The sequence below is a fragment of the Petromyzon marinus genome, chromosome 18 (assembly GCF_048934315.1).
Source record: "Petromyzon marinus isolate PM22_M1 ecotype Great Lakes invasive population chromosome 18, UKy_Petmar_22M1.pri1.0, whole genome shotgun sequence".
NCBI lineage: Eukaryota > Metazoa > Chordata > Hyperoartia > Petromyzontiformes > Petromyzontidae > Petromyzon > Petromyzon marinus.
Genome location: NC_133684.1, coordinates 12,314,702 through 12,339,384, shown reverse-complemented (window position 1 = coordinate 12,339,384; position 24,683 = coordinate 12,314,702). Strand labels below are relative to the sequence as shown.

At 44.0% G+C, this 24,683-nt stretch overlaps 1 protein-coding gene across 3 annotated transcripts in view; it reads right to left on the bottom strand.

The window, feature by feature from the left end:
* The window catches only part of CORIN (corin, serine peptidase), a 57,547-nt gene that overhangs the window by 5,175 nt on the left and 27,689 nt on the right, over positions 1–24,683 (bottom strand). Inside the window, exons 13-21 of one of the 3 annotated variants that reach the window (XM_032956747.2) lie at positions 20,697–20,810; positions 18,890–19,003; positions 17,070–17,180; positions 13,710–13,854; positions 11,680–11,802; positions 10,337–10,386; positions 9,419–9,605; positions 4,785–5,056; positions 3,478–3,614 (exon numbers count right to left, since the gene is read on the bottom strand). In XM_032956747.2, coding sequence (XP_032812638.2) covers positions 3,478–3,614; positions 4,785–5,056; positions 9,419–9,605; positions 10,337–10,386; positions 11,680–11,802; positions 13,710–13,854; positions 17,070–17,180; positions 18,890–19,003; positions 20,697–20,810 — 1,253 coding nt within the window. The other 2 variants (XM_076067892.1, XM_076067893.1) reach the window with 2 other exon arrangements.

The window sequence follows — 24,683 nt, the reverse complement described above, 5'->3', positions numbered from 1 at the left end:
ACGAAGCAATGCCCGACTCACAAATACGAAGGCGGACGGATCATTACGGCGATGCACCACTCTGCTGCTCCTGAATCATGCATCTGCCTAAACCGCCTCAATGATGAATGGTTTCAAGCTCAAGTTTACTTTGTTTATCCAGGTGAGAACTCGAGAGATGAGGATGAGTCCCATTTGCAAGAGTAACCTTGGGTCGATGGAATAACGCAAAGTGCTCACCACAAATTAACTACAATACCTTGCTGATCGCGTCAAGGACCATAAACCATCACACGAACTCCAGTCATCTTCGCAGCGGCTTTTGGTTGGCCATCGAACAAAGATGGTTACTATATTGCGCACTTTCAGATGCACTTCTGCGGCCCTCTGGAATGCTCTTCCTTCCGGTTTTAAGAAACCACTGCAGCTGTACACCCTTTAAACCCAGATTGCAAACTCATTTCTTTCGAACTGCTTTTTTTGTTTAGTTTTGTGTCCTTCCCCCGCACCTCCGATCACCATGGTTGCCTACGTACGGTGCGAAAGAAGTTCAACATACAATACTTGTAATAAAGTATAAAAGCATTCGTGACTGCATAAAATTACTCATTGGTTTTTTCGGTAAAGTCACGTATGTAGAAATACAATAAAATTATATTAAAACCAAAAACAATCACGACGTTTCGATCACAACGCAAGCGATCTTCATCAGGTGTCAAGAACAAATCACGGAGGTAAATACAACAAAAAGATGAGAGAAGAGAATTCAACAAACCTGAAAAAACATTATGTGAAGCACAACCAGTCAGGCCAACAACACAGTTAGACACTTCCTGGCAGACCACAGATTTCAGAAGAGTGTTAAATTTCGTGTTCAACCTTTGGATTGCACATACCAGCATAGATAGAATGAAAAATATGAGGTACACGGTCGGTAGAAATACATATACAAGTCCACCAAGAGGTAAGGAGGGAGGAAAGACGGACAGGGAGGCAGAGAGAGGGGGGGGGATGAACAGAAGCTTAAATAGGAAATACGGTTGGAGGGGGGGAGGGGCCAGAGCGAGAGCGGCAGCTCAAACACGCACATCTTACACATACAAAACGACAGCTCAAAAAAGGACCGCACCTTGTAAATACAAAACGGCAGCTCAAAAAATGACCACCTCTTGTAAATACAAAACAGCAGCTCAAAAAAGGTCACATCTTACACATAATTACAACGGTAACTTCCCCGTAGAAGTGTGATAATAAAGTATAAAAGCTTTCGTGACTGCCTAAAATTACTCATTGGTTTTTTCGGTAAAGTCACGTATGTAGAAATACAATAAAATTATATTGAAACAAAAAACAATCACGACGTTTCGATCACAACGCAAGCGATCTTCATCAGGTGTCAAGAACAAATCACGGAGGTAAATACAACAAAAAGATGAGAGACGAGAATTCAACAAACCTGAAAAAACATTATGTGAAGCACATCCAGTCAGGCCAACAACACAGTTAAACACTTCCTGGCGGACCACGAATTTCAGAAGAGTGTTAAATTTCGTGTTCAACCTTTGTATTGCACATACCAGCATAGATAGAATGAAAAATACGAGGTACACGGTCGGTAGAAATACATATACAAGTCCACCAAGAAGGAGGGAGGAAAGATGGACAGGGAGGCAGAGAGAGAGAGACTTGTATGTATATTTCTACCGACCGTGTACCTCGTATTTTTCATTCTATCTATGCTGGTATGTGCAATCCAAAGATTGAACACGAAATTTAACACTCTTCTGAAATTCGTGGTCCGCCAGGAAGTGTCTACCTGTGTTGTTGGCCTGACTGGATGTGCTTCACATAATGTTGTTTCAGGTTTGTTGAATTCTCGTCTCTAATATTTTGTTGTATTTACCTCCGTGATTTGTTATTGACACCTGATGAAGATCGCTTGCGTTGTGATCGAAACGTCGTGATTGTTTTTTTTTAAATATAATTTTATTGTATTTCTACATACGTGACTTTACCGAAAAAACCAATGAGTAATTTTATGCAGTCACGAAAGCTTTTAAACTTTATTATCACACTTCTACGGGGAAGTTACCGTTGTAATTACGTGTAAGATGTGCCCTTTTTTGAGCTGCCGTTTTGTATTTACAAGAGGTGGTCATTTTTTGAGCTGCCGTTTTGTATGTACAAGGTGTGGTCCTTTTTTGAGCTGCCGTTTTGTATGTGTAAGATGTGCGTGTTTGAGCTGCCGCTCTCGCTCTGGCCCCTCCCCCCCTCCAACCGTATTTCCTATTTAAGCTTCTGTTCATCCCTCCGCCCCCCCCCCCCTCTCTCTGCCTCCCTGTCTGTCTTTCCTCCTTCCTTACCTCTTGGTGGACTTGTATATGTATTTCTACCGACCGTGTACCTCGTATTTTTCATTCTATCTATGCTGGTATGTGCAATCCAAAGGTTGAACACAAAATTTAACACTCTTCTGAAATTCGTGGTCCGCCAGAAAGTGTCTGTGTTGTTGGCCTGACTGGATGTGCTTCACATAATGTTTTTTCAGGTTTGTTGAATTCTCGTCTCTCATATTTTTGTTGTATTTACTTACGTGATTTGTTCTTGACACCTGATGAAGATTGCTTGCATTGTGATCGAAACGTCGTGATTGTTTTTTGTTTTAATATAATTTTATTGTATTTCTACATACGTGACTTTACCGAAAAAAACAATGAGTAATTTTATGCAGTCACGAAAGCTTTTATACTTTATTATCACACTTCTACGGGGAAGTTACCGTTGTAATTATGTGTAAGATGTGCCCTTTTTTGAGCTGCCGTTTTGTATTTACAAGAGGTGGTCCTTTTTTGAGCTGCTGTTTTGTATGTGTAAGATGTGCGTGTTTGAGCTGCCGCTCTCGCTCTGGCCCCTCCCCCCCTCCAACCGTATTTCCTATTTAAGCTTCTGTTCATCCCTCCGGCCCCCTCTCTCTGCCTCCCTGTCCGTCTTTCCTCCCTCCTTACCTCTTGGTGGACTTGTATATGTATTTCTACCGACCGTGTACCTCGTATTTTTCATTCTATCTATGCTGGTATGTGCAATCCAAAGGTTGAACACGAAATTTAACACTTCTGAAATTCGTGGTCCGCCAGGAAATGTCTAACTGTGTTGTTGGCCTGACTGGATGTGCTTCACATAATGTTTTTTCAGGTTTGTTGAATTCTCGTCTCTCATATTTTTGTTGTATTTACCTCCGTGAATTGTTCTTGACACCTGATGAAGATCGCTTGCGTTGTGATCGAAGCGTCGTGATTGTTTTTTTGTTTTAACATAATTTTATTGTATTTCTACATACGTGACTTTACCGAAAAAACCAATGAGTAATACAATACTTGTCTCATGACTTGCCCGACTGTGAGCTGTGCATCGCTCAGTAGAATTCCTCAGCCACAGAGCTGCCCGCGCCCGTCTTGCCGGTGCACGCAAAGCGGTTGTCCGGAAGCGCCGCCGTCTCACCATGCAGGAGTCGACGGAGCCCGCCTCGTAGCCGGCGCACAGCATGCGCGGCGTGAGCGGGCGCAGGGGGAAGAAGCCCTGGCAGGTGCTGGGTGAGATGATCCTCACCTCGCCCTCCTGCAGCTTAGATGGGACAACTGGAGCAGAAGCAGGCGCGTGCACCACGGCAGGATTTCACAGTCACGAGAGATCCTTCGCATTATTCTACAGCAAAGTAGCATTTGTGGGCAGCCGATGAGGCATTCAATTAAATGCCCCCTTTACTTAACCAGCTAGGAGCCCGTTGGGATACAACTCTTCAGAATGTAGTCACTGGCTGCAGATTGGTATCTATAACGTTGCATTTTTTTGTACAATTATTTGAAATGTTTATGTAGAAAATAGTCGCCGGGTCTCAAGATTATTTTGTAGGAGTATCCTGCTCAAGTTGTTTGACTAATTTCCTCTTGTAAGCATATCTGTTTATTGAAAGAAAGAAGTAAAAAATACCTCTTAATATGCACGACGCAAGGGGTGGGAGATTTAATAAACTTGCCCGTCGTTTCGACTGCCATTTTGTGAGGTCAAAGCAAACAGACGACCTGTGCATTGCAAGTCCAATGTGGTAGCAATACTGTAGTGGTAGCACATTACAGGTCTGCGCTCGTTCAACAGAGGTGCGAGTAGCAAAGCTACACGAACAATCGCCTGAAGCCTTGCCGTGGCGAGCGGACCTCGACATTGGCATATCAGCTCCTGAAGAACGCGATGCCATCTTGCGCAATGCCATGTGGTGCACACGTGTACGTGCTCATCCAGGGTCAGAATCGTGTAACTCTCTGGAGAACAGCACGTATGTGTGTATGTATGTGTTGAACTTATTTCGCACCACACATAGCCCACCGTGCTCATCAGAGGTGTGGGGGAAGGACAACAAACTAGACACAACAAGCATTTCTCAAGGAATGACTTTTAAATCGAGATTGATAAGTGCTTAGCTCCAGTGGTTTCCTAATATCAGACCATTATGTGATTGAATTAAATGAGTGGTAAAGTTAGTCTGTGCAAGGTTATTGAACCAGAATTGTTGAAGTCCTTGGTTAAAGAAGAGAGCTGGTGGATAGCTAAGGAATGCCCTCACCTAACCATTGATGGATTATGGATGATGATGATGATGATGAATAAATTTATTATATGTGTACCCTCACCCCGGACGACTACAGTGGTTCAAGGAGAATTCCTGGCACCACCAACACCAGCACCTTCTCAGTGCAACTTTGCGGACGGGCTGCCCGCGAGAAACGCTGAGCTGCATCCCCCGTGCTCACCCTTGGCGCTGGTGACTCCCCAGCCCGTGATGACGCAGTAGGTGTCATCTGGCACGCCGACACCCCTGTGCGGGAGGCAGGCGGGCTGCACGTGGGGGCTCTCCCACACCTCCTCCCGCAGCTCCACGAGCGCCACGTCATAGTCCAGGGTGCGTGCGCTGAAGCGCTCGTGGCGGATGATGCGCCGCACTTTCCTCTCCTGCCGGAATGCCGACAGGTGCCCCAGGTTGTTCACCCCAAACACGGCCGTCCAGGCCTCCGGGTCGTCTTGCCTAACAAGGGCGGAGAACTGCTTCAGAAGCTGAAGGTGGGCCACACGAAAGTACCGTGATCCACCTTGAGATTTTGCGCATGCTCTCTAAGGGCTCGTGTTCAATCCTGAGGCTCAGTGAATGCCAGCGTCCTTCTGGTTTAAACTTACCCAGCAAACAATGCTCTGTATTGAGCTACATCAGAACATTGTGTGGCAGATGCAGCTATCTGCTCCTCCACCAATGGACAGTTAAGATTATCTCTTAGTGTGACTGCAGTCACCAATCTTATGTTAACTACCTCGCCAAGTATACAGGAGGGCGTGGGTTCAATCCCGACTCTAACGCCTGTATATTTGGAGTTTGGATGTTCTCCCCGTGGTTGCGTGGATTTTTATCCGGGTCCTCTGGTTTTTAACTCCACGTTTAAAAACATGCGTTTAGAGCAGTGGTTCTTAACCTTGTTGGAGGTACCGAACCCCACCAGTTTCATATGCGCATTCACCGAACCCCTCTTTAGTGAAAAATAAAATGTGATTTTTTTCAAATTCAAGACATAGATATGTTTTTTACTGGTACACAAAATGAGCCGTGCATGAACATTACCTTGTTCAAAGAATAAAACCAACACAATGCATAAACTCACAACAAATTACATACCTGGAAATCAATGTGACTTCTGCTGTTGCCTTTGAGAGATCAGTTCAGATATGCGTGGCTTCACCTTGGCAAGTGCCACTCTCATGTCATTTTCACAGCAAAGTCTGTTCCTTTTCTTCGTTTTTATGTCCAGCATCCTCGAAAAGGATTGCTCACAAAGATATGTTGTAACAAATGGTATAAAAAAAATCCAGGGCTTTCTTAGCAATAACTGGATACTTGTTCATTTGTCGACACCAAAACGTTGAGAGCGTTGTTGTTCTGAAGAGTTGCTGTTGAACCTGGCTCTGCTGAATTTCAATGATTTTGTCGAGGAATTCATCATTGACATCTGCTGTTTCAACAGCAAACGTGAACGGCTGTCTCACCCATGCTGGATATGACTCTCTTGTAGGGAAATATCCGTCGAGAGACTTTGCAAGCTCATCTAAGTGCGTGGCAATTGTTTGCTTCAGTTCTGTGGATACAGAAATATCTCCGATTCCAGACACATCTTCGATCTTACTTGCACAGTCGTCCAGAAGCGGGAAGTTTGCGAAGTTATTGTTCTCTGTTCGTCATTTCCATAACGGTAGCTTTTTTTGAAAAGCCTTCAGGTGTTCTTCCGCTTCCATGATATTGACTCCACCACCCTGCATCTGCTGATTGAGATGATTGAGAGCTGCGAATATATCAGCCATGTACGCTAAAATGAGAATGAACTCAGGATTTTTGAAGCAATCTGCATGGCAGTGTTGGTGCTCTTGCAAAAACAGGGCTAATTCCACACGCATGGCAAAAACACGATTCAGCACCTGTCCCCGGGATAACCACCGAATATTAGAATGGAGCAGAAGTACCTCAAATTCAGAGCCCATTTCTTTACACAGCTCACTGAAGATGCGGTGCCTCAGAGCACTTTTTTTGCACATAGTTCACACATTCCACCACAGTTTTTAATACTTCTGCCATTTTTGGAGGTAAGGTTTTTGTTGCCAACGCATGCCTGTGCAGAATACAATGCGTCACAATGATGTGTGGTGCATCGGCCTTTACTAGCGCACCAAAACCAGACTTTCTTCCCAGCATGACTGGAGCTCCGTCCGTACAAACTGCAGAAACCATATCCCATGAAAGATTGTTGTCTCTGAAGAAGTCATCCACAAGCTTCTTCACATCGGCTGCCTTCGTTGTTGTTGTAAGAGGCTTACAAAATAAAAACTCTTCTTTTATCATGTCGTCTTTCACATAGCGTACAAAAACAGCAAGCTGGCTTAGATCAGAAACGTCTGTGGTTTCGTCGAGTTGAAGGCTGAATTTTGCCGGGCTTGAAATCAGATCCGCGACTACTTGAGCCAAGATGTCTTTACTCATGTCTTCTATTCTGTCACTGACGGTGTCATTTGAAAGGGGAATTTGGGATAATTTACCTTCGGCCGCTGTTCCGAGTATCAGATTCGCCATCTTTAATGCAGCTGGTTTCACAAGTGTTTCACCAATGGTGTGTGGCTTGCCCTGCTTTGCGATCAGGTAAGCAACTTCGTACGATGCTGTCAGGATCGGTTTGTTAACAGGTACAAATCCAAGAGCAGGCAGAGTGGCCCTTTCATCGAATCTGGCTCTCTTCACCCTGAATTCAGCAAGTGTTGTGTTGTTGTATTCCCCGTCTCCATGCAGCTTCAAGAAGTGTTCCTTTAGTTTTGCCGGTGCAAGACTAGAGTTGCTCAACTTGGCGTTACAAATCATGCAGATAGGACGCTCACTCCCATCACGTTCCGTGATACATGAGAATCCATGTTGTACATATTCGTCCGACCACTTTCTTCTTTTGCCCGACATAGTTAGTATGGATAAAATATTAAAGAAATCACACGACGTACGACAACAACAGTCACACGTTGACTACTGAGTACGCACTAAATTCCCCGCAGGGCTGATTGGCCAAGCAGTGTAGCATGATCATCTGCAGCCAGTGATGGCCAAGCGGGCCGTGTGTGTCATCACAAATTTACACAATAATTCAAGTGTGTCTGGACCTCCGTGGCGGGGGCTCTGCCGAACCCCTGAGATCGACTCACCGAACCCCTGGGGTTCGATCGAACCCAGGTTAAGAACCACTGGTTTAGAGTATTCGGCTACTAAAAATGTCCACATGATGTCATCACTTATTTGTCCGATCATTTGGGGCCTGGTCGCTTCTGAAAAAACATCTGTATAGCTCAATAGGTCTTACCTGGTAAAATACAAATAGTTTGAATAGTTAGATATTAATCTCAAACCATGGGCTTCATAGTTATGCCACTACCCTGCTTCAATCACTTGCTGGCAAAATTTCTGTTATTGAGCAGTCTACTGCGAAAGCCATCCGTTGACAGGCCCACCAACCTCAACATAAAAAAACATGAACTCTGCTGATGTAGTCGGTGTGAGCTCGCCTATGATGAATCGCACGTATGATTGAGCACTCTGCTGGTTATTATAAGAAAAGGTGATGGTGATCAAGGATTGGACCCCAGGTGTGACAATACACGAGTAGAGTATGAGTCACGCCCCCAATTTATATTTGGGTGGACTTGGTGCTGAGGAATTTAGGAGCGGTGTTGTGACGTGGATGGTGTTTCTGATCAATATTGCAGATATGCAATTTTCCCTACTGAGGAACACATTGAAATAAAGTTTCGCCATTTCACAAACCCATGGTGCTCAGCTGTTGTGGAGTCGCCCACTTCTCCGGAGGACAGAACACAACGCAAGGTCTCTACGTCTCTGAACTTTCTAATTTTTATTGTTGCTATTGTCGTCTGTTTCGCCAAGCTGTCCCGCTCGCAAGGATTCACGACGGGAGGAGAGGGACAGGGCAGACCAGCTACACTGAAAAACTCCCCATCATAACAAAATAAGAGGACTAAGATGACAATCTGCTGAACCGAGTGTGTGTGTCATGCGAATATACTGTAAGTATCTCGATGCTCAAATGAGCATGGAGGGGTACTCATCTCTATCGATGGCCCCTGGACTCGAGGTGGAAATTCCACATTCCTATAGCAGAGGACAATCGATGTTCACCTCCAACAAAGTGGTACTCGTATTATTCAGGGATGATGGCCCGAGTGAAATACTAACTCGAACTTCTCTTCTCATTTGCAGATACAGTGCTCTAACACAGATGTAAATAAAATGTAAAAAAAATCGTCCTCATAGAGAGACTGGCCACTATCAGCATACCGTGACCTCTGGGTGTAACGCACTTTAGATGTCTACATTATGATTATTCAGTGAAATGGGCATCACACCAAACTCTTACATGCAGAGCCCTCGTGACGTTGCGTTGTGAACCATTAGATCCTCAGACAGTCAGTGAAGGCACTTAATTTGGCTTCCCCTGAGGTTGTGCTTCAGCTCTCAGACCTGCACATGGACTCACGAATTGCCATACGAAGCCGTACCGCAGAGCTATAGTATGAGCAGTGCGTGAGCTCACTTTGGGACTAAAACCCCATCAGTATCTGCTTGTTTGATCATCAGCTTCGCAGATATACTGTGGGCAAGACAGGAACCTCCGCATGGCACCCCCGCTACGCGTCACCCAGTCATCCTCTCGTCGCGTGACTCATCAATGCGCGATAAGAAGCGGCGAACAAGCCATCGCTTTGACGTCCATCTACCGGGGGCACGCTCAGCGTCACAGATCTTTCATCACCAGTGTAACCCCACGGGCGAATGTGTGTCCGCGAACCCCCTCACCGCGTGAAGCAGTGTGCCCCCGTGAGCGCCCATCTGCGGTGGATGAGCGTGCAGCCGCAGGAGTGGGGCCTCAGCGCGGTGCGCAGCGAGCCTTGCCACGGCCAGCGCCCCTCGCGGCTCACTCGGCCGCCCAGGATTCTCTTGCTGATGCGTCGCGGCGGCGGGGACGATGAGCGCCGGCCACAGTCTGCGCGCACATCCCGGGCAGGGGCGCAACGAATGGGGTATGTGTGGCAGCGTTTATGCGACGCATAGCGGGAACTCCAGTCGGACACAACGGGGCCCCCGAATCAACAGGTAAACAAGTAAAAGAAACGTGAAGAAAATAAAAAAATACATGAGAACAATAATACTGTGTTTCGTTATAGTCTACATGTTAATGTATATGGATGAAAAACAACCGTGGTTATTTCATTAAAAGTGAGTTGGGAGAAAGGAGGGGGGGGCCACAGTCGTATCTTGCATAGTCCCGTTGAAATATGTTGTTGCTCCCCTGCGTCTGGGGATGGATAGATGTGGGCAGAAAGCATTTTGTAACTGGTTAAGAACCCCTGTGAGGACAAGATGTATGCGTGTGGCAAATAGCAAACAAGTGTGAAGTGAGCTTCACTAATTCAGCATCACTCATACCTCACATTGCACAAATGGTAATAGTGTACTCAGATTTATGTTGAGTATGTAGTAAACTCACAACTGCAGGCCTTTTTAACAATTACGTTTTTAGGCAGATCTTGACATTTTTTTTCAAGAAACTGAACTGCAAGCTGAATTGAATAAGTGTGTTAATATTCAAAACAACCTCTAGGCATGTACTGTATGAGCCCTCCACAAGCACCACGAGTTGAGCATTTCTATTGCACATGAAATATTAAGAGTAAAACAGTGCCTACATGTACATGGTTACATTTTTAAACTCACCATTTCTGTGGCAGATAACAGACACTACGCTCTCGCTGTCACATGGAACCCTAGGGAGATAAAGGTGGCAATTGAAATAAATCAATAATATTTAAAAATACTTTTTTTTCAACATGCTTTAATGAAATGTACCGTACGAGTAATGGCAGAACTCCACGACTCCAGGAAGTGGCCCCGAAGCTTGCCACAACGTAAGGGGGCCGTGGTGATTTACAGCCAATGTGAGTTGAGCGTGGACAATTAGACCCAAGCCGAAACATAAGATATAAAAAAGATTGCTTAAAATATATATCTTTTATTTTTTATGATAGAAAATAGTATTGTCATCAGTATGACATACGTATACCAAGTTTGCAGTCGATACGACATTGGGAAGTGGGTTAAAATTGACTTACAAGATTTGAGGATGATACAACAACAGACAGAGTTCTGATTCTGAAATAAATCCTAGGATTCCAATGCGCAATGCATGAAAAGCAGGGAACAAAAACAGAACCAGGGGCAATCCTCCAAACTAAAGAGGGAAGGCCACAGTGAAGAGATGGGTTTTCAAAGCAGGCTTGAATATATCTACCGATTCCGATTGCCTGATTTCAAGTTTTGGGAATGATCTTTCTCACAAATATAAAATTCTTCACAGCAACAATGTTTTATTCTTATTCTTATTTCTAAATATACAGCTGTATACACAGGCCGAGATGTGTGAATCTGCGAGTTTCTGCATCGAGTGATGGAAGCTTACGCAGCAGGTGAGTGGAGCACCTGCATTTTATGCCCAGAGCAACCACCGGAAAATTGTACCTCTGCAATATGAACACATCTGTAGTACGTGCCGTTTGTCATTTGCTATTTATCTGTGGGAGTGTACGCTGTAGAAAGATTTGTTCCTCTCCATTGCATATGCAATTTTCACCAATGGTTCAGGGTCGGGAGTGCAGATAGGAATGACCAATTGCTCATTTGGGGATGGTGACACTTTGACTGCCTGCGAGATGTTAACTACCTCGCCTGGTATACATTATGTCGTGGGATCGAAACCGACCCCGACGCCTGTATATTTGGAGTTTGCATGTCATCGCCGTGGTCGCGTGAATTTGTCTCTGGGTCCTCCGGTTTTTACCTCCACATTCAAAAACATGCGTTCAGAGTATTTGGCTGCTATTCATTTTCACATGATAAGCCACTTTTTGGTCTGCCTGCAACCAGGTGTGTGAGCAAGTTAGGCAACCAGAGGCATGGTGATACGTTTAAAGCAATATGGCACGGGTGGTTTGGAAACGAATGCGGGGTCACCTTGCCTTCACGCCCGTGCGTGGGGAGGGGCTGCATCAGCAAATACTCACCCCTCTGCCAGGGCGGCCTGAACGGTGCTGGTGTTTGTCTGATGCCATCCAGGTGTCAGGTGCAGAGGAGGCAAGAATTTCTTCCTCACTGCCCTTTGAAGGAAGCGGGTGTCTGCCTCGCCCCTGGAAAACAACAACGTCAACAGAACAACAACAACAAAATACCAATCAATGCTATTTGAGATATCAAACATAACAACTTATCGTGTTATCGGATTCACAAGATATATGTCCACAGCTTGACAATCATAATATTAATATTTTTTGGTAATTTTGAGGGAATTTGAATGTAGATTTTAATTATTATTACTTGGTATTTGGGCTATGCGATCCACACACATTGGTCTGCCCTCATAAATAATGGTTAAGGGTCTTAATGGCTACAGTGCATGGCTTACTTTAGCAGTTTCCTCTTGTAATGTAAGTTACAACTCTCCATGCTGTTCAGCTGTGCCAGCATTAACAGGCTTGCACTTTGCACATTTCAGACACGAGTGTTGGCTGTGGTCCAGCAAAGTGTAGAATATTGTGTAGGAAAAAATAGCTGAACAAGAACGTCACATTTTTCCCACATGGTTATTTCCACAAGACAGCTGCACTTTATACGCTACGTCAACTATACTTAGTGTTACGTGCTTAGAGCTTTCAACTTTAGATTTTGCACAATATAATCTAGTTGACCAGCACAGTCACAGTGATGATGTGTCTACAGAATTATATTTAGAACTGGCAGCTATGGATCAAACGTGATTTTATAGAGCCCGTAACATATTTGGTAGACAGTACACACTGCATCAGTTTCAGAGGGACAGGAAAAGAGGCTTTGTCAATTGTAATATTGTACTACACTGACAACAATGTCACTCTTTAGCCCCACGCTCAGACTTGCCAGGCAGAACCTGCTGTATGCAGTTCACTGCAGCAGGATTTACAAAAATACACCGTACACATGTTTTAAATGATAGCAGAGTGTGAATCACATGTTAATGTTGAATTTAACATTGGACTATATTTACGCCCAAGAGCTTTTACGAAAATGTTTAAATAATTGTATCTGCTTGTGCACAGTTATATTTGACCTGGTTATATGTTTCTATGGAAGAGGGGTGATCGAGGGGTTCTCGAACAAAGGGTGAATTCTGAGTAAAGAGAGCATTTATTTTAATGATCACCAAATCTCAGGGAGATTCATTCTGTAACTTAATAAACAATGTTGACGTAATCGCATTGTGTGTTCTCAAACAAATTAAGAAATTTGAGCTGAAAACAAGCATGAAAACATGTCAAAGCAAGATATGACTCGACAATAATTGCTACTGAAATATACTCTTTAAGACCTATACAGTCCACCTACTGAATGCCAACGGCTTAGATGCCTATACAATCAGCTATTTACCAGTCTATGTAAAGTCTCTGTGTTGTCGCTGTGTACAACAGACTGCCGGGCCACGTGTGGTTCTGCCCCGTCCCGTTTTCACGTTGCTTGGATCTTCCCGCTCGCCAGTCAGCCTACGCTGAAAGACCGAGCTGCGTGTCATTTGTGTTTAGCGATTTTTTTTTAACGTCTGGATGTGTATGTGTGTGGAGTTGCTACTCGCTAACAGCACTTGCACCAACATGGGGGATATTTGTCTTTGTGTGTGTGGGGAGCGGTAGTGTAGTGGTTAGTGCGCTGCGCTACGAACCCGGCGACCCGAGTTCGATTCCCGCTCACGGCCACCAACCATGGTGACGATTATCTGAACCGGTCCTAGGCCTTCCTCCCCTAGGTCAACTCAGCCTCAAATGAGTGACTGGTGCGATGTATAAACATCGCCACTTAGGGAGACAAAGGCGGCCGGGCGTGGTGCTGGCCACCCACCCCCTCGTGTGCCGTTTCAACCTTCATGGGTACTACAGTACTTGCAAACAGCGCTTGCTCCAATATTCTGTTAAAGACTACAAGGAGGATATTTCTCTTTATGTGTGTATGGGTGGGTGTGTGTGCGTGTGAATCGGTGTTGCCGAGTCACCAAGTGTTCCACTCTCACCAGAAACCCATCTGAGCGCAGGCCAAGTGGCTGAGCGCCGCACCCCACCCGTCCGAGCAGACCAGGCGCGACTGTGCGTGTCTGTGGACGAGCAGCTCGCTACGGGGACCAGGCGTCACCTCTGCGTTGTGGTCCGACATCCCCACTGGTCGAAACATCACAGATTGCACGAGTTAAAACGTTTTTATTTTCCTGATAAGTTATACTTTTTTTTGTTCCACTGTTGGTTTTCACATCCACAGACAACTTGTATGGGTATTCCGGCACCCGTCTCTTCTGGTTCCACTCTTACCTCTCAAGTGGCAGCTTCCGTGATCCCATACGAGCACAGTCTTCCTCTCACAAACCTCGGCACTGGCAAAGGTGTCCCTCAATGCATGTCATGTACACATGCCCACAGTATCTACGGCGTCTTGAGATACGTTCGCATAAACGTCCGTGTTAAACGGAGTTTTATTATTGTGTATTACACAATAAGCACGGGGTTGTAATTATCTTCTGTTAATGGCCCAATGAGCGATGCTGGTGTTGGAAAGATTCCTAGGATGGGGGCGAGATTGTCGACAGGGCAGCCAGCGTGAACGTCCCACAAAATAAATATCGTTGTGTTGACCCCAAAATAATTAATTGACCTCCAGTGGGATTTAAATTATCAATCTTCCCATTGCAAGCCATATGCCCGAATCTCTCCACCACATGCCTGAACCATTGCCAATTAGGCGTTTACAAACAACACGTTCATCAACGATTAATGCAGCGCTTGGTAATCGTTTCTGCCGTTAAACAAACGTGATATTGTTCAATCAGTGTATTGGCACTGGCAAGTGTTTACTGTTGCTGCAGTAATGGAATGGTGACAAACAATGCATACGCAATCCATCAGTACCGTGCCACAAGGGGGCTCAGGCACGCTAATGTGGTTATTAATTGGCGTAGCAGCTAATGTGCACGCTGGCCAAGGCAGAAATAATTTTCATCGCTTTCCGCATGAAAAATTATTGCGCAGTGATGTACGCCGCTTGCGCAGCAGCTATGGATTTGAGCGCTCGCTCCCCAGATCGTTGTACCAGAGCCAACCACGGTAAAATGTGATGTACCAATCGTAAAAAAAACACAGCAATGGCCCGTATTTGTGGCATTGCACCGTATTTGTGGCATTGCTATATTCGTAGAAGGCGCTGACAACAGAATGTCGGTGGAAAAAACTTTACCCAAAATTGGTCACGCGAATGAGAAATAGACGACATCCGATTGTCCCACGTGATCGTCGTGTTGATGGACGGGGTGGCGTGGCATCTAGTTTATGTCATCTTGCACATGTTTAAAATACCGTAGAGCCTACGAGGACGTCAGTTTTTGCGAATGTTAATTGGTCTCTGTAGGCAGTGCGGCCCTGTCTAACAGCTTAAATTAGTCTGAAGTGAGCAACTCGTACCATGTTTACAAGCGCTGGGAGGACAAGCAGCCACCAGGTTTGTATTAGCCCACTTGCGATTCACATTGAGCGAAAATAATTTTACTAACCATTGAACATTGTATGAGTTGCCGATACATTGGACATCAGAATTATAATTTGGACAATGCAATTGCAGGCAGTCCTCGACTTACGAACGCCCAACTTACAAACGACCGTAATTACGAACCAGCTTCCATGAAATATTTTTTAAAAATGACTTAAAACGCGAACTTGCAATTGCAAACTGAACCGCGGAACTATTTTGTTCAGAGGAGCGATCCTCCGCGAGATGTAATGAGTCGGCCTCGCGCGATGAGTCAATGTCTGTGTGTGTGGGGAACGGTCGTGTCGCGGTTCGCTACGAAAGCACCGACCCGAGTTCGATTCTTGCACATGGCCAACACCAGTACCTGGTGTGGAGTGTAAACATCACCACTGGGGCGTGAAAAGGCGGCCGGGCGTGGCGCTGGTCACTGACCTCCTGGTGTACCGTGCCAGCCTTCATAGGCGCTACTCGCAAACAGAACTTGCCCCAACAGCCTGGTTAAGGCTACACGGAGGATCGTTGTCATTGGGATGTGTGTGTGTCTGTGTGTGCGCATGCCCCGTGTATGTGCAATGGTGGTGACTCATTGCCCCCTTCCGACGACAGTACAAGCTAGCATCAGGACCCAGGGTAAGTGAAAATATAAGTTTTTACTATACAGTATTTGTTTTATATTGTTACACTGACCGTATGGGCATTTAAATAGTGCATTACAGTATTGTGTCCAGACTTACGAACCGTTCGACTTACGTACGGGTCTCAGGAACGAATTAGGTTCGTAATCCGAGGACTGCCTGTATATTATACCAATTCAGGACTTGGTGCATTTTAAATAAACTATATCTCACTGCGAGCTCGTCAATGAATATCAATGTATATGTACAGGGCAGCAGGGAATATTAATACTCATGTAAACAAGTTGGGGGCCCGGGCGTTGGGGAACCAACTTGTGACTAGAGATCATTCTGACTCCAACAAGGAGATTATATTTATCATTGGTTTGGAATTTTCCCACCACGTGAAGAAAGCCTTGAGTAGAGGCGCCCATCAAGGGGAGGCTGAGCGCAAGGTGGAGTTATGTAAACACTACTCGCATAGCCTGCTGCGGTCAAAATATCTAATGTATTACATAAAGTCTGGTGTCATAAGAATGTGTTACCGCTTACCTTATTTATGTAAAAATGCCTGAGGTTTCCCCACAAAGCCTTTATGAGAAAATAATGCTTTTTTATGGGTATTAATTTTCTTAATCATCAGCGGTGTCATGTTAATAGCACTTACTAAGGGTGTCCCCTCGCATGTTGCCAAAAGGGAATTTTTCGACTGTCGTTTGACTGAATGAAATGGCTAAATTGATATTTTCTACCTATTTGGCCATTTTTTTCCAAAAGTTGGCAGACAATTGCACTCTATAACAAATGTATCAAGCCCCGGTGTGCAAACCATGCAATTTAAAGCAACATCGCCTCAGACTACAAAAGCTCCTGCACATTTCTGTCAGTGGGGCTCCTTTAAGATTACTGCCTGGAATAGACCAAGGCATCCAAGGAGAGACTTCAAGATTAGGAATAACGACAGAAGCCATGCCAGATTTTTTTCTAAAGTTAAAAACCTCACAGGGGAGTTGCGTTTGGATAGTTTCAAAAACAGAAACCACTGTCTTACTGTGCACACCTAAAAAGACATGGTAGCTCAGATGATACATGATACACGTTCACATGATACGTTCATTGGCCCCGAAACACCACCATTACAGTAAAAGTAATTGGCTTAACAAATGGGATTAATGTGGTCCATGTGACCCACGCAACCATGTTGCCCATGCCACAGCTCCTTAGGACACAAAGTTGATACCCACCACAGTCCCATTCGTCAGATCCGTCTGCACAGTGTCTCTCGCCGTCACACCAGGCCCTCTGTGGGACACACTGGTGGTTCAGGCAGGCCATCTCCTCCACCTCACATTGGGCTGCAACACACAAAAGACCGGCGTTGGTACAACAGCGAAGCACCGCATGGTGGCCAAGCGTGGACCTTGGATGTGTCACAAACATGCAGTCAATCATTGGGTGTTTTGCTGTGTTCACTCCAGATCCCTTCTGTTATTCTTATAGTATGTATGTTGAACTTGTTTCGCACTATACGTAGCCAACCTTGACAATCGGAGGTGTGGGGGGAAGGATAACAAACTAAACACAAAAAAGCAATTCCAAAGACATTAAGTGACAGTTAAAAAGAATGTTTCCACCATTGGCGAGGGTTTGAAAGGCATTGATATGTCCACGAGTTGTTAAGCCAAGATCGGCCATGGTTCGGAATCACACGATTCACTGGGAATGCCTAAGATTCAGAGAGGCGAACTAAGCCATGCATTATGAATTATGAGAGCGGGAGGAGTCCAAAGCTGGCCAAGCACGCTGCACTTTTGTGTTTGGTTTCTTTTTCAATATCAACAACTCCTTGTTTATCACGTATTTATACATCCACTTGTAATCTAAGCATCGTTTTCCAGTTTGTGCGATTTTTCCATTCCAGAAAACCACATGCGGATTATTACGTATATGTATGTTTGTTGAACTTCTTTCGCACCATACGTAGCCAACCGTGCTCATCGGAGTAATATAACAGAATTGTTGAAATTTCTTACGAGTGGGCAACATCGTTTAGTCGTTTAATAGCCAGCTACTGACAAAAGCAGTGTAGAAAAAAATCCAGAGATTTTTTTTTTATTCACATTTATGGGGAGACCTAGAGATCCAATATCTGGTACAAATCTTGATTTGAAGCTTTCGTGACTGCAGGAATCCATACTCTCTGGTTCTTTCGGTAAAGTCACGTAAAGATGGCCGCTTGTGTAACTGGTACAACTGTCACGATTGACTTCTAACAACATCTTAATAAAAAAAAATCCACATATCTGTTTCATTTCGTACACCTCCAATTAGCATGTATGGTGTGAATTAAGTAAAAAATGCATACATACATTGCAATGTTACATACAAATATTAACAACAATATTAACTGCAAGAAAATCGCTGTATTAGTTTTTTTAGGCATGTTATTCAACTTGTCAGTGAGCTGCAGTAATAATAAGAGTCTCGTAGTTAAACCCTTGCAGTAAATATTGTTGGCTACATTGGGTGGTGAAAGTCTTAACAACACAAATGTTGTCAGATCATTACGTGGCCTAACCGAAAAATCATGTATGAATAAATTTAATATTCGTCTTTTTTAAGTTATTACATAAAATGCAATGTCTCCCAATGTCTACAATCAACCACGTTCAAAAGGGGTTAATGGCGATGCAGTCAATGACACTCAATTATGCAACAAGACTAGCTTTAATGCACTGTGGTTGCGTTGAATGAAGTGCACCAATTAATTGCAGCTTCTTTAACGTATTGACCTCATGTGAAATATAATATTCAGAGATAATATTTAATTATGCTGAACAATTTTTTTTAGGCGTTTTGATTATTATTTTTACAATGTGAAACAACTCTTTGCAAATTGTGGCCGACAATCGAATGCCAGAGCAATGATGCATGTGGGGGGTTATTAATATTGTGAATATGCACATACAGTATCAATATACAGCTCAACACACGAGTATTTGGAATCGCCTTCAGAAACGTGACAGTAATACTTTAGTGTAATACATCAACAACACAAACCTACAGCAAAATTTCTCATCTTCCTCATCCCGGCAGTCCGGGAAGCCGTCGCAGTGCATGTCGAGATTGATGCAGCTCTTGTCGGAGAGGCATTCCCACATCCCTCTCTGAGCGCACTCTATAGTAGAAACACAATAACGGTTGCCTCCGTTAGTGTACAATGTCCCCTGGGAGTTCCGTGGCAAAATTCTAAAGTGAAGTGTATTGCTTTGTCCTCATTTATATGCTTGCCGTCCCGGACAATCCTCGGCTTGTGAAACATGGGCCGCCACGTTGAGGACTTCCTTTCATTTGGATGAACGCAGCTGGAGCATACGCAGCGACGCGGAGAGTGGGTATTCCGAAACACTGCTTTATCCATCAAGGATATTCTGAGCTAACCGCTCAATCTATTACGCTTGAAGTGAAGCCTGCAGCTTCATTTATGAGAACTTCAAACTCGTATAAATCCGCACAAGACAAACTTTATTATTTACGGCAACGCAGAGATGGCTCTACACGTTTCATAATTGCACAAGACATGAAGGCATGAAGGAGCTAATATCTTTAAAACACAAAGTTTTCACTCTAGATTTATTCGCAGCATTCAGGAGTATATTATTCTGAGTCGAATAAGGCATTGAAACATTATTTACACATTTGCAAATACAATTACAGTACTGTAATTAAAACGGTCATATTTTTTTATTCACGTGGGATTCTTGCACTACTTTGTGGATATATTTATTGTTAAAATCAATATAGAGCACTGTGGAGCATTGTCACTGCTTTTGATGGTTCAAAGGTAATAAAGATGGATGCTTTATATCAATCCTTACCACAGTTCCCTCCTCGGAGCATGAGAATTTACCTCGGTGAGTTTATATTCCTAAAAATCTGGCACAGAATTCATGTACAGATTTATTTCAGCTGCACGCAAGGGACCCTAAACAAACTAAAATATTGACAGTTGATATTGACACCCAAAATGCATTTGAGCTTCTAGCAATCAATGCCTTTGATCCATTTCATTTGATTTTTCAAATGAATTTTCTGCAGAATTTGTGTTGGCACGTACTGTCGTAAAAGTGGCAGGTTTAGGAATTGATTTCTCATTATTATATCACTTTATTTTGAACTTGTGAATATGATTGATGTGACTCAATAAAGGCCGTGGCTATTGTTATAGCATTGAACCAGTTGTATAAATTCCACATTCCTGTAGCAGGAACTTGACAAACACCGATTACTTTTCACAAAGCACCACTTATGGTATATAAACTAACCTGGCCACAAATAATAGCTAAACGAAGTGGTTTATCAATATTTGACTGCTATAAATGTCCACATGATAAGCCACTTCGTTGAGCTATCATTTGTAGCCAGATCGCTTTTGTAAAAAAAACTACACAGCTCAGTGGGCCTTACCTGGTAAAATAAAAATAATTTATAGGATTTTTTAATGTGGAAATGTATAGCAGCTAAATACTCTCGACGCATGTTTCTAAATATGGAGGGAAAATCCGGACGACCCAGAGAAAAATCCATACGACCACGGAAAAAAACGTGCAAACTACAAATATACAGGCGTCAGGGTTGGGATAGAACCCACGACCTCGTGTATACCAGGCGAAGTAGTTAACATCTCGCCACCGTTGTATATCATCGATGGAGGATGCGCTGAGTGAAGCTGTTGCTGATGGTGGTGGTGTCCCCACTACAGGAGAGAGACTTTCAAATCAAGAGTTTGCTTGTAGTAGAGTGTGCCCCCCTTCCCAGCGACTCCGATGTAGCAACAGTGAGCGTTGCTGCATTGCGGGCGTGGCACGTACCGCAGTCCTGCTCGTCGCTCGCATCGTCGCAGTCGCTGCGCGAGTCGCAGCGCCGCGCGGCGGACACGCAGCGGCCCGAGGCGCAGCGAAAGTGCAGCAGCGGAGAGCACCGGGCTGAAAGACACGCAGGCGCCAGGCACGGCTCGCTCGTCGGGGACGAAGGGGGGGTGCTGCTGGCAGCACATCGGTCTCTGTGTGTGTGTATGTCACAGGGGAATTGTGCCACTGTGCGTGTCCCTGTCATCGTCGTTATCATCAGTCACAGTTACAGAATGGCTTCCTCGCGAGAGAATTACAATGTGACATGCCGAGTGATTGGGGATGGGAAATGGTGGCAAGATTATATGAACACAAAGAAAAAGATTCCCCGTATAAACTGGAGGGGCAAGTGCTGTTAGCGGGCACCTATGAAGGCAGAACGCAAGACCCCATAAGCACACACGAGGATGATTTCGGAATCATCAAGTTCAGGGTGATTCGGAGAATCCACGCTATTACTGCGTTCTATATGATAAAAGTGACACTCCTCTCGTATAATTAAGTATCTTAAATCCCCTTCCTGCCTCTGTTCACACAGCGGAATAAACGATGAAAACATTTTCAAACTTTTCAGAAGCCACCTGGCCACAATTGATACCTCAATGAAGTGGCTTATGTTGGGAGCTATAGCAGCCAAATACTCGAAACGCATGTTTCTTAATGTGGGGGGAAAAACCGGAGGACCTGGATAAAAATGCACACGACCAAGGGGAGAACATGCAAACTCCAAATATATAGGCATCAGGGTCGGGATCAAACCCACGACCTCCTGCATAGCAGGCGAGGGAGGTAACATCTTGCCACAGTGCCGCCCGAAACGTGTACGCCAGTTCGTTGATGGGCAGGTCACGTGTGGTGAGGTCAAGTGTAGGTGCTCCCACCTCTCCCAAGACATCTGACCAGTGTGGAAGAATAGGGCAGAATACCCTACAAAGGGGTTTTTACATATAGCCCTCTCCTGGAGGCCCTTCTAGCAGCAGAGGCATTAGCAGGCATTTGCAGGGGGCACCTCGCCATAATGTCCAAAAATCCAACATTCCCTCATAACAACTGCGTTATTATTCATGAGTACAATAGGCTATTTACCACAAGGTTAGACTGGACCACCCTTTAATATTCAAACATACGTATGTTTAACTTCTTTCGCACAGTACGTAGCCAACCGTGCTCATTCAAGGTGCGGGTTGTGCCTTCAATTTTATGAAATCCAGAAGCTGTCCCTCCTGCAATGCTATGGTATGAGTTACAATGGAGCCCGCAAGCAAGCGTGAGTATCTTTTATGCTCCTCTGTGTAGCAGCATGGATTTTCTGGGAAGCCACACCGCCTAATAACTGACATATTTCTTGCCTTGCATATGGGCGTTGAAACGTTAAGCTCATTATTAAAACCTGGTCAGAGCTTGCCAAGACAACGTGCAAACACATTGTGCAGGGCCATGGAAGGAATACAAATGTTCAATGCCAAAATGTGAAAAATATTAATCACATAAAAAATGTAATGAAAATGCTATAAATTCAAATAATAATATCAATATTCTAACAGCTTACATATATCACAAGCTTAAACGTTGTATCTTTAATTTTATAACCGGTCAAATAGTATTTTTAAAGCATGAAATACGATACTACTCTTATCTGTTCACTCCCTTATCCACAACTATTATTATCTGCGAGGCTGAACCGCTCCACAATTATTTCCCTTACGGTGAATTGACCGCTCCAGTTATCTGCAGTCACATAGAGAGGAGTGGGCTGACAGACCCACAGCTGGGTGCGAAATCCCAGGGGAGAAGTGGAACACCGTGGACATTTCCGCAGGCTGTGATGCCGCAGACAAAGAGCAGAGAAAAAAATGAAACTGGGCCAACGCTGCCTTTCACAGATAACCAAATCCCCATCCCTCATCCATACCCTTGCATAACTGTAATGTCCATAAAGCCAACATTCCTTGATAACACTCTTTATATATGTACTATATATTTACCTACAACAGCACATTCGAGTATTAATGTTGCGAGCATATCACTGGGTGCATCTATTATACTGCCTTTTTAAAGACGAAGACATTTAATTCTAGACACCGAAATAATTAGAATAAAAATGTTTCCCCTACATTGTTAGCAGATATTACTACAGAGGCATTCGAATGACAACAGAGAAGGTATGTATATTGAGAAACACTTTTCAATAAAAACAAGACGATGTGCACAAAAAAATGTGCCACCACGTCAAATAAGTATGCCGTGTGTGTAACACCTGCTCGCAACTCAAGAATCCACGTTTCCTGAACGACTTTACTGCCATCTCTTGACCATGTCTGTTAATGCATCGGGACCCCTTGGTAGCTGGGCCGTTTGAACCGAAAACGTCGCAGCCTCCATTAGCAGACGTGTTCTGACCCAATGGAGTTGGTTGCTCGAATCGTACACCAGGCGGCCATTCGTTCACATTTTTACGTTTCGGAACTGCGCTATGCTCAAAGATTCGCTTGTCAAAGAAGGCCTGTGCAGGATTTATGAAGAAGTATTACCCAGGAAGTCAGTAAACTTTGGCTTTATTGCCGGAGGATCTGAAAACGTGTCGTCAGCAGAAAGGCTCCCTCTGGCACCCCTTGACCTCCCCAGTGTGAACAGACTGCATACAGCAGCAGAAATGCGATGTTAAAACATAAATACAATAAAACTAATATGCACTAAATATTCAGCGCTGCTATAATTCGCCGTTTTGCCAACATTGCACATCCATGTGAACGTTATTCTTTAGAAGTATAACGAACTTACTCAAATTATACCGTGTTTTGCTGTTATGTATAACTAGTTATGCATGAACCCATATGAGTACATAGGCCAGGCTATTCTAAAATCCACAGAACTACAACAAACAATGTGATTCATGTAACGATTCCAAAATACATTGTTTTTTCCCAAATACAAATCTCAATGAATTGTTTTTCTCAAGCGTTCCATAGTTCAAAATCACAGAGGTATATGGCATTTACATGTAACCTAAATGTCAGTCCTGTTTTGAGTTTTGAGCTAATACACGACTACTTCTATCGATCAACGTCACAGTTCATAGCAGGTGCAGAGCATACAAATAAAAGCAAATGATGAGATCCATTTTGATTTTGAGCAAATCTGTATTGTGTTGTGAATGTCAGTGCCCCGAATAATGCAGAGGCTGCTCTATTTGAGCACGGTACGATCCGGCAAGGATTACGCTGTGGATATTTCTGGCTGTGTGGTAGCAGAAAGGCAGCTGAGATAAGTGATACAGAAGTTCAATGAATTCTTCATTGTAAAGTGATTATCAAGGTCAAAGAGCACACTGACAGAATCAAGAGACAACAGCTTGTGGCACCTTTGCCTGACCTTACAAATCAATGCAAACAAATATGTCAAACTATAGACGACATTTATTTTGCCAGGTGAGACCCACTGAGATATATAGCTATTTTTCAGAAGCCACCTGGCCACAAATGATAGCTCAACGAAGTGGATTATCACGTGGACATTTCCAGCAGCCAAATACTGCGAACTTGAAAAATACAGGCATCGTCAGGGTTGAGATCGAACCCACGACCTCCTGCACAACAGGCGAGGTAATTAAGATTTCAACACCGTGTATGATACATACAACTATATTTATGCTTTGTAAGATCACTTTGGCTTAGTTTGTAAAACATTTCCCTAGGGTGTATCTGGTATGAATGCAAGAGCTTAACCCAACTCCTGTGCTCACGACAGATTCATCTATTCGATTATTTATATATCATACACATTATGCAGATTTCTCATTTAGGGTAATGATCAAAATGAACTAGACAGGACAAAAAAGGACTGCAGACTAAAAAAGTATACAATGGGAAAGGAGAGATAAGACACAGCATATACAATACAGCCAGTACAGGGACTTGAGCAAGATAGTAAAGTCTAGATTTGAAGCTT